General features: G+C 39.3%; 1 protein-coding gene across 1 annotated transcript; it reads right to left on the minus strand.

The window, feature by feature from the left end:
• Positions 1-447: 447 nt before the first annotated feature.
• On the minus strand, positions 448-1,376 carry LOC129007452 (olfactory receptor 4S1). Its single transcript, XM_054438365.1, is given in 2 exon segments — positions 448-644; positions 647-1,376. Coding segments are annotated over 2 exon segments (927 nt in total).
• Positions 1,377-11,848: the final 10,472 nt, after the last annotated feature.

Raw genomic sequence — 11,848 nt, forward strand, 5'->3', positions numbered from 1 at the left:
TGAAAGGGTAAAAGTAAAGTGGCTCTTTACTCTTAAAAGAAAAGAATGAATTCCATTGAGCCCTGTGTTAGCCAACACAAAGGAATTATGTAGTGATTTTATTCATTTATCAGTGAGATATCTGGACTTCCAAGACACTCCCTCATTCACAGGCCCTCACACGTTTCCTGAATGAGCTCTTAAATATCGCACTAAAAGCATCCTGGACTGTACTCTCCTTGAGGGAAAGATTATATCTTACTTTTATTTGTATTCTCACTCACTGTAAACATTCAATAAATATTTAATGAATAAAGGATTGAAAGAATATGTGGAATTATTATAACAACAAGAGCTAGGAGGATAATTGCCATTGCAAACATCAGACTGGAAATACAAAGGCTGTGTTAGATGCTACAAGATGGAAAGTCTCCCAATTTCCTGGCTGGATTGAGATTCTCTGGAGTGTCACTTCTTCCCTAAGCTCCTCTTGACCCTAAACAGCTTCCTCATGGCATTTTTCACCTCATTGTTCCTTAACATATAGATCAAAGGGTTCAGCAAAGGTGGCATCACAATGTTAAAGAGGATGATAAGTTTATCAGCAGCCAGGGTGGTGGAGGGACGAATGTACATGAACATGGGGGGCATGAGAACCAAAAGGATGTGATTATGTGTGAGCCACATGTGGAGAGAGACTTACGCCAGCCCTCAGATGACTGGCTTCTTAGGTTCACTAAGATGATAACATAGGAAATGATAAGGATAAAAAAGGATGCTAAAGAAATCATACCACTGTTGGCCAACACAATGAGACCCACCATGTAGGTGTCTGCACAGGCCAACTTGAGCAGGGGATGAACATCACAGAAGAAGTTGTCTATCTCATTGGGCCCAAAAAAAGGCAGCTGAACCATGAGGAGGGTCTGCAGGATGGAATGCAGGAAGCCAGCTAACCAGGAGGCCCCCGCTAGCAGGCCACACTTCCGGCAATCCATGATGGCTGTGTAGTGCAGGGGCCTACAGATGGCCACATAGCAGTCATAGGCCATGGCTGTAAGGAGGAAGATCTCAGTGCCACCAAAGAAGTGGGCACAAAAGAGCTGGGTCATGCAGCCATTGAAGGAGATGATCTTATGCTCCACAAAAGTGTCAGCACTCATCTTCGGTATGGTAGCAGATGGATAACATATGTCAGCAAAAGACAAGTGGCTCAGGAAGAAATACATGGGAGACTTCAAGGTGTTGCTAGCATTGATGGTGATGACGACCAGAAGGTTCCCCAGGACAGTGAGCACATGAAAGAGGAAGAATACCACAAAGCATGCATGCTGCATCTCTCTGCTCTCAAAAAGGCCAAATAAAACAAACTCAGTCACATTGTTCTTGGCACCCATGGATTATCTGCCCCGAAGACCGACAAAGTGGCTGGCTGGCTCTGCAAAGACATAAATTATGAGACATAAGAAAGTTTTCTGAGATACCACCAAGATTATGGAGTAAGAAAGATACTAGCCTTCATCCCCATCACAAAAAAATATATAATATATAAATATATATATTATATATTATATATTGTATATAATATATATTATATATAAGATATATAAATACATATCTTATATGTAATATATATAAATATATATTATATATAAGATATATAAATACATATCTTATATGTAATATATATAAATATATATCTTATATATGATATATATAAATATATCATATATAAGATATATATCTTATATATAATATATAAATATATATATCTTATATATATATATATCGAGAGAGAGAGAGACAGCTATCCACAAACCAAAATAGCTCTGAGAGTGCTCAAGGGCCCATTAAAGAATCTGCAGCAATACAGAGGAGCAAAAATATGGAGAATAACCACACACAAAGGATTTCTAGTGATATCTGCATACTTGAGATGCCAGGAGATGATTAGGAACAAAGAGGAAAGGTTGAGGCAATTAGTTCAGCCATGTGGTGGTAGTCATCATGATCCCTGCTTTGCAGAGAACACTAGCATTTATGCCACTGAGATAACCAAGAGCCATTCCCACCAGGAAATCCTAGAGAGGGAGACACAACTGTACTGCCTCCACCTGCAAGAAGCAGATGCTATTGAGCTACTTTGGAAAAGGAGCTGCCACCTCCCCAACACCATGCAAACCCCAAACTGCAGCTGCCCCTTAAGATCTCACACTCAGACCGAGAGTCTGTGGCTGCACTGCACCCACCCATGTATCAGACTCTGGTCCATCAGTAGAGCAAGCTCCGGACCCTGGAGTCAAGGTCTCTCTGAGCATGCCCACACTTTGGGCACCAGTTCATCCTCCACAGAAAGTTAGTACCCACCCCAACTCCAGAGCCATTGTAACTCTACATATATCTATGCTCCCATTCTTGGCTCCCTGGCTGCTTCAAAGCATTCACACCTCTAGCACTGTTACCTATGTGGTGGCAGGAGTGCCTTCACCCTAAGCACCAGTGTCATTATCATTCCAGATCACAAAACCATAGTTCCTTCAGGTGTGCCCATGATCCAAGCCTCAGTTACATGGCTGCAAAATAGGTGCCACCCATAATATACCTGTGCCACCAACACCAGACCCATGTCAAATGGGATTCCCTAAGCCACAACTTCCCCAGTGGGAGAAAAATAAATAAGGAAGACCTTAGCAGCCACCACCAGCAACGAGCCTGACAACCCTTGCTGTCACTGCAAACATCCAAGCATTTGGCCACTGAGGATCCCTCAAATCTGGGTCAACATTGACATCAGCTAACAGGGCCACACAAGGACTATAAAGCCACATCCCACTGGTTCCAAAACCAATCCATTCCACCCACTCAGTCCATCCCATTAGATCCTTGTGTCAGTCTGGGCCACAAGGATTGCAAAGCAAGATCATGCCTCATAAGAGAAAATCTTTCCACACTGAAATTAGCCAATGAAATTTGCAAGAGAGGACTACTCCACTAAATGTGCAGACATCAATGAGAGGGTAACAAGAAACAATGAAAAACCAATAAATCACACCACCAAAAGAACACAATAATTTCCAAGTTGCTGACCCCAAAGAAATGGAGGTATGTAAACAGTCTGAAATATAATTCAACATAATTGCTTTTAAAGCTTCACGATGTAAAGGAAAATACAGACAAATCATTTTTAAAAAATCAGGAACACAGTAAACAACCAAAATGAGAAATTTAACACAGATATTGAAAATACATTAAAAACCAAATAAAAAAGAGAGAAGACTTACAAATAAAATGAAAAGAAGAGACATTACAACTCATACCACAGAAATATGAAGAATCACAAAAGACTACTATGAACAATTACAGACTTACAAATTGAATAACCCAGAAACAACAGATAAATTCCTGGCCACATACAATCTAACAAGACTGAATTATGAAGAAATAGAATATATGACCAAACCAATAATGAACAAAGAGAATGAACAAATAATAAAAGTTTTCCATCAAAGAAAATCCCAGGAACGGATTACTACTAAACTCTACCAAACATTTAAAGAACTAATGCCAATCCTTCTCAAACTCTTCCAAAACAAAATGAAGAGGAGGGAATATTTCCAAATTCATTTTATGAGGACAACATTACCCTAATACCAAAGCCACACTAGGACACTAACAGAAAAGAAGACTACAGGCCAATATCCCTGATGAACATAGATGCAAATTTCCTTAATAAAATCCTAGCAAACCAAATTCAACAGCACATTAAAAGGATAATCTGCTTTGATCAAGTGGGATTTATCTCTGAGATACAAGGATGGTTCAATATATGCAAATACTACATTAAGAGAATAGAGGACAAAAACTATATGATCATCTCAATGGATGAAGAAAAACTGACAAAATTCAACATCATTTTATAATAAAAACTCTCAACAAATTAATTACAGAAAGAATGTAATTCTCAACACAATGAAGACCATATGTGACAAGCCCACAACTAACATCAGATTCAATGGCAAAAAGTTGAAAGCTTTTCCTCTAAGATTGGGAATAAGATGAGAATTTCTACTCTCACCACTTCTATTCAACATCATACTGGAAGTCTTAAGCTAAGTAATTAAGCAATAAAATGAAGTACAAGTCATCCAAAGTAGAAAGGAAGAAATTAAATTTTCTCTGTTTACAGATGTGTGATACAGAAATCCTAAAGTCTCTCCCCCAAAAAAAGATGTTAGAACTAATAAACAAACAGTAAAGTTGTAATATCCAAAATTATCATACAAAAGTTAGTAGTATTTCTATACACTAACAATAAACTATCCCAAAAAGTCAGGAAAACAATTCTGTTTGGAATCACTATGAAAAAGATAATAATCGGAATAAATTTAACCAAAAAGTTGGAAGATGTATACGTGGAAAATTATAAAACATTGGTAAAATAAATTGAAGAAGACATTAATAAGTGGAAATATGTCCCATGTTCATGGACTGGAAGAATTAATATTGTTAAAATGTTCATACTATCAAAATAAATTGGCAGGTTCAATTAAATCCCTATCAAAAGTCTAATGACATTTTTCACAACATAGAAAGAAATCTTAAAATTCATATACAACCTCAAAGACCCAGAAGACCTAAATAATTATGAATAAGGCTGGGAGCATCAAACTATGTGATTTCAAAATCTACTACTAATTTGTAGTCATCAAAATAGCATGGTACTGGCACATAAAGACAGACATATGGACCAATGGAACAGAATAGAGAGCCCAGAAATAAATCGACACATTTACAGTCCATTGATTTTGACAAAAATGCCATAAATACACAATAAGGAAAAGATAATCTCTTCAATAAATCGTGCTGTGAACACTGGATATCCAAAAGCAGAATAATTAAATTAGATTCTCATCTTACACCACATACAAAAATCAACTCAAAACTTAAAAATGAAACCTGAAACTATAAAACTACTAGAAGAAAAACGTGGGGGAAAACCTCCATGACATTGGTCTGAGCAATAATTTTTTTAAATATGACCCCAAGAACACAGGGAACAAAAGCAAAAATAGACAAACGGAATTGCATTAAACAAAAGCTTCTGCACAGCCAAGAAAACAACAGAGTGAAGAGACAACTTACAGAATATATTTGCAAACAATAAATCTGATGATGTTAATATACAAAATATATAAGAAATTCCAACAACTCAATAATAGAAAGCAAATAAACAATTTTAAAATGTGTAGAGGATCTGAACAGACATTTGTCAAAAGAAGATATTCAAATGGCCAGCAGATATATGATGAAAGGCTCAACATCACTAATCATCAAAAAATGAAAATTAAAACCACAATGAGCTATCACCTCACACTGTTAAAATGATTATTACCAAAAAGACTGTTTTAAAAAAGTGGGGGAGGGGACTTTACACACAGTTGGTGAGAATGTAAATTAGTTCTGTCAATTATGGACAATAGCATGGATGTTCCTCAAAAAAAGTCCCTTCAGCAACTATGGGCTAAAGTGTTCTGGGGTCCTAAATACACTTGAAAGGCGGTCTGGACCACAAGGATTGCGATTCCTAGTGCTAAGCTGGGCTCAGAGTCCGTGGACTTAAGGGCACACAGACTAGTAAGACACTTGCCTGGGCAGCTATGAAAATGCTTGTGCCACCTTTTCCCAAAACCCAGGCAGCACAGCTTGTGACTCCAAAAGTGACCCTTGTGTCCACTTTAGGAGAGGAGAGAAAGATAAAGAGGACTTTTGTCTCACATCTTGGATAGCAGCCAACCACAATAGGATAAGGCATCAGTCACAATAATAAGGACCCCATTCCAGGCCCTAGTTCCCAAGTGACATTTCTAGACATACCCTGGGGCAGTGGGGAACCCATTGCCTTGAGGGGAATGACACAGTCCTGGCAGATTAGAGGAAACACAAAGAAATTCAAGATAACACAGAGAAGGAATTCAGAATTCTATCAGAACATTTAACAAAAATACTGAAATAATTAAAAAGAGTCAAGGAGAAATCCTGGGGTTGAAAAATACAACTGACATACTGAAGAATGCATTAGAATCTCTAATAGCAGAATTGATAATGCAAAACAAAGAAGTTGTGACATTGGAGACAGGCTATTTGAAAACACAAATAGAAGAGGCAAGAATAAAAAAGAATACAGCATTTCTAAAATATCTAGAAAATAGCCTCAAATGGACAAATTTAATTTACTGGCCTTAAAGAGGAGGTAGAGAAAGATATAGAGGTAAAAGTTTATTCAAAAGGATAATAACAGAGAACTTCCCAAACCTAGAGAAAGATATTAATATCCAAATACAAGAAGGTTATAGAACATCTAGCAGATTTAACTTAAAGGAGGCTACCTCAAGACACTTAAACTCAAACTCCCAAAGGTCAAGGATAAAGAAAGGATCCTGAAAGCAGCAAGAAAAAAAATAATAAAATAACATAACATAAAATGGAGCTCCAATACATCTGGCAACAGACTTTTCAGTGGAAACCTTACAGGCCAGGAGACAGTAGCATGACATATGTAAAGTGCTGAAGGGAAAAAAAAAAAATTCTGGCCCTAGAAAGTATATCTTGTGAAAATATCCTCCAAGGATATTTAAGGAGAAATAAAGAGTTTCCCAGGCAAACAAAAGCTGAGGAATTTCATCAAGACTAGACCTGTCCTGCAAAAAATGCTAAAGGAAGTACTTCAATCAGAAAGAAAAGGACATTAATGAGCAATAAGAAATCTTCTGGAGGGGAAGATAGCAAATAGGAGACAGGACTAACATCTAGTTCCCACATAGACAAATCAGAGCAGCATGTAGAGATTCATATCATGATCTTTTGCTCCAAGAACCACTGCATGAATATACCAGGAAAGCCAAAAGAATTCACAAATCCTTTGAAACAAGTGGCACACCACTGCAAATTCCACAAAACAGGCAAAAAACTGTGAGTTCTCAAAGTGTGACAGGGAGAAAACCTACCTCTGAACACACATCCCCACTGGGGAGTCTGAAAATCCAGATCACAGGAGTAGGATTTAACCTTACCTAGATATGAAATGGATTTAGGGAGTCACAAAAAATATAAAAGTACAAGTAGCAGCAGGAAGTGCTTTGAATATACTCCCAGTCTCCAGCTTGAGCTCTGGGAGGCCATCCTTGACTATATCTCACAGGGCCCTTGGGGAAAACAGCCAGTGAAAATGGGGAGGGGTCATGGGGCACAGAAAATTCCCAACTGAAATTGGTAGTGGTTTTGTCTGGGCACAAGTTTTCTTGGGCAGGGTCTGAAGGACAAGTGGGAGCGGCTGTGAGCAAGTACAGGAGCACAGGAGCTGCTGCCTACAGAGAGGGCAGGTGGGGAGGAATGAGGTCAGAAAGCTTTCTTTCTCAGTGGGGTAGCTCATGGCCTGTGGCAAGGTCTGATGAGAGGGGGCACTGCAGGAACCAGACCAGCCTCAGCAAATGCATGGGAGCTAGGTAATGCCTCTCACTACTGGCTATCTTCCACTTCCTTGGCAAACTATAAAATACAGCAGAGGCAGCCAAGATCCCCTCTGGAAAATAACCCCATTGGCCTGAGAACAACTCGCCCATCCCAGACAGTGATCATGGCAAGCCCCACCCAAGGAAAGTCTGGGCCCATGCCTGTCTAATCCTGCACACACAAAACACAGAAACTCTTGGAAGCTTTATGGACCCACCAATAACCTGAGAAACCAAAATACTTACCCCGGCCATTTTATGGCAAGCTTAGAGCCCCCGACTACTACCACAGCTGGTGCTCTCTTAAAACCACCACCTCCTGGTTTGATGACAAGCAACTCAGGCCATTACAGCAACTCATGAAAGAATAACCTTGAACCCAAGAAGAAGACAACACCTGTTCCCACTGCTGGCAACATCCTGGCTAACCAGAGGTCCTGACGATGTCCACATGACAACTTCACTGCTAGCATAACCAGCATTCAAGAAAGCCAGCACACTAAACATATTTACAAGAAAAGACTCTCATAGAGTCCATTTCACTTCTCTGCAACCTCTATCAGAGCAGACGCTGGTATCCACAGCCAGGAGACCTGAAGTTGGATCACATCACAGGACTCTTTGCAGACATCCCCCAGCACCAGCCCAGAGCCTGGTAGCCCCGATGGATGGGTAAACCCAGAAGAACAATAACAATCACTGCTGTCCAGCTCTCAGGAAGCCCCATCCCTAGGGTAAGGGGGAGGGCACTACGTCAAGGAGTCACCCCATGGGACAAGAAAATCTGAACAGCAGGCCTTCAGCTTCAGAACTCTCCACAGAAATAGTCATCCAAATGAAAAGGAACCCACAGAAAATAATTCTGGTAATATGACAAACAGGATTCTATAACACCCCCAAAAGAGCACACCAACTCCTTGGCAATGGATCCAAATCAAGAAGCAATCTCTGAATTGCCACATAAGGAATTCAGAATCTTGACTATCAAGCTACTCAAGGAGATACCAGAGAAAGGTGAAAACCAACTCAAAGAAATCTTTTAAAAATACAAGTTAAGGATGAGAAATTCTCCAGAGAAAGAGATATCATAAAGAAAAAATCACAACTTCTGGGAATGAAAGACACACTTAGGGAGATACAAAATACAGTGCTAAGATTCAACAATAAACTATAACAACTAGAAAAAAGAACTTCAGAGCTTGAAGACAAGGCTTTCAAATTGTGAACCCAGAAAATCTGAGACAGGTCTTACTTAATTTAGAAAGTTGATTTTGCCAAAGTTGTGGATGCGCCCCTGACCCAGCCTCAGGAAATTCTAAGAACATGTGCCCAAGGTGGTCAGGGCACAGCTTGGTTTTATACATTTTAGGGAGACATGAGACATCAATCAATATATGTAAGAAGTACCCTGGTTTTGTTTGGAAATGTGGGACAACTTGAATCAAAGGCAACAAGATTCTAAGCAAGGAGGGAGCTTTCAGGTCGCAAATAGGTGAGACAAAATTGGTTGCATTCTTTTGAGGTTCTGATTAGCCTTTCCAAGGGAGGCAATGAGATATGCATCTATCTCCATGAGCAGAGGAATAACTTTGAACAGAATGAGAGACAGGTTTGCCCTAAGAAGTTTCCAGCTTGAGTTTATCTTAGTGATTTTGGCGGCCCAAGATATTTTCCTTTCCCATTTCACCCCTTTTCTTTTTTAAAATCTGTTGAAGAAACCATTTTACAAGAAAATGAGTCTTGGGTCTCAGGTTTCATCTGATGTCTCATGGCTAGGATGGTTTATTCCTAGAAGGGTAGATCCCAAAATTTCATCTTTAGCAGATTGTGAAGTCTCCCAGCCTGTAAAGAGAAAACAGGGGAGAGGAAAGGAGAAAATACAACAGCAAACAAAAGAACAATCCTGGGAAAATTGATATAGGCCACATTACTCTGAAGTTCACACATTATTAGGCAGGACTGAAAGTGGCTTATGTATGTAAATAGGTTGCTGTTATATTCTTTTTTTAATTTCCTTTTATTTCTTTCTTTTTTTATTTTATTATTATACTTTAAGTTTTAGGGTACATGTGCACAATGTGCAGGTTTGTTACATATGTATACATGTGCAATGTTGGTGTACTGCACCCTTTAACTCGTCATTTAGCATTACGTATATCTCCTAATGCTATCCTTCCCCTCTCCCCCCACCCCATATCTGTCTCCAGAGTGTGATGTTCCCCTTCCTGTGTCCATGTGTTCTCATTGTTCAATTCCCACCTATGAGTGAGAACATGCGGTGTTTGGTTTTTTGTCCTTGCTGTAGTTTGCTGAGAATGATGATTTCCAGTTTCAGCCATGTCCCTACAAAGGACATGAACTCTTCATTTTTTATGGCTGCATGGTATTCCACGGTGTATATGTGTCACATTTTCTTAACCCAGACTATCGTTGTTGGACATTTGGGTTGGTTCCAAGTCTTTGCTATTGTGAATAGTGCCACAATAAACATACGTGTGCATGTGGCTTTATAGCAGCATGATTTACAGTCCTTTGGGTATATACCCAGTAATGGGATGGCTGGGTCAAATGGTATTTCTAGTTCTAGATCCCTGAGGAATCACCACACTGACTTCCACAATGGTTGAACTAGTTTACAGTCCCACCAAGAGTGTAAAAGTGTTCCTATTTCTCCACATCCTCTCCAGCACCTGTTGTTTCCTGACTTTTTAATGACCACCATTCTAACTGGTGTTTTGATTTGCACTTATCTGATGGCCAGTGATGATCAGCATTTTCTCATGTGTTTGTTGGCTGCATAAATGTCTTCTTTTGAGAAGTGTCTGTTCATATCCTGCGCTAACCTGTTGATGGGGTTGTTTTTTTTTTCTTGTAAATTTGTTCGAGTTCACTGAGATTCTGGATATTAGCCCCTTGTCAGATGAGTAGGTTGCGAAAATATTCTCCCATTCCGTAGGTTGCCTGTTCACTCTGATGATAGTTTCTTTTGCTGTGCAGAAGGTCCTAAGTTTAATTAGATCCCATTTGTCAATTTTGGCTTTTGTTGCCATTGCTTTTGGTGTTTTAGACATGAAGCCCTTGCCCATGCCTATGTCCTGAATAGTATTGCCTAGGTTTTCTTCTAGGGTTTTGATGGTTTTAGGTCTAAAATGTAAATCTTTAATCCATTTTGAATTGATTTTTTATAAGATGTAAGGAAGGGATCCAGTTTCAGCTTTCTACATATGGCTAGCCAGTTTTCCCAGCACCGTTTATTAAATACGGAATCCTTTCCCCATTGCTTGTTTTTCTCAGGTTTGTCAAAGATCAGAGAGTTGTACATAAGCAGCATTATTTCTGAGGGCTCTGTTCTGTTCCATTGATCTATATCTCTGTATTGGTACCAGTACCATGCTATTTTGGTTACTGTAGCCTTGTAGTATAGTTTGAAGTCAGGTAGCGTGATGCCTCCAGCTTTGTTGTTTGGCTTAGGATTGACTTGGCAATGCGGGCTCTTTTTTGGTTCCATATGAACTTTAAAGTAGATTCTTCCAATTCTGTGAAGAAAGTCATTGGTAGCTTGATGGGGATGGCATTGAATCTATAAATTACCTTGGGCAGTATGGCCATTTTCATGATATTGATTCTTCCTACCCATGAGCATCGAATGTTCTTCCATTTGTTTGTATTCCCTTTTATTTCAGTGAGCAGTGGTTTGTAGATCTCCTGGAAGAGGTCCTTCACATCCCTTGTAAGTTGGATTCCTAGGTATTTTATTCTCTTTGAAGCAATTGTGAATGGGAGTTCACTCATGATTTGACTCTCTGTTTGTCTGTTATTGGTGTATAAGAATGCTTCTGATTTCTGTACATTGGTTTTGTATCTTGAGACTTTGCCGAAATTGCTTATCAGCTTAAGGAGATTTTGGTCTGAGACAATGGGGTTTTATGGATATACAGTCATGTCATCTGCAAACAGGGACAATTTGACAGCCTCTTTTCCTATTCGAATACACTTTATTTCCTTTTCCTGCCTGATGGCCCTGGCCAGAATTTCCAACACTCTGTTGAACAGGAGTGGTGAGAGAGGGCATCCCTGTCTTGTGACAGTTTTCAAAGGGAATGTTTCTAGTTTTTGCCCATTCAGTATGTTATTAGCTGTGAGTTTGTCATGGAAGGCTCTTATTATTTTGAGATACGTCCCATCAATACCTAATTTATTGAGAGTTTTTAACAGGAAGGGTTGCTGAATTTTGTCAAAGGCCTTTTCTGCATCTATTGAGATAATCATGTGGTTTTTGCCTTTGGTTCTGTTTATATGCTGGATTACATTTATTGATCTGCGTATGTTGAACCAGCCTTGCATCCCAGGGATGAAGCTCA

The sequence above is a fragment of the Pongo pygmaeus genome, chromosome 9 (genome assembly GCF_028885625.2).
Source record: "Pongo pygmaeus isolate AG05252 chromosome 9, NHGRI_mPonPyg2-v2.0_pri, whole genome shotgun sequence".
In the NCBI taxonomy this organism is placed as follows: domain Eukaryota; kingdom Metazoa; phylum Chordata; class Mammalia; order Primates; family Hominidae; genus Pongo; species Pongo pygmaeus.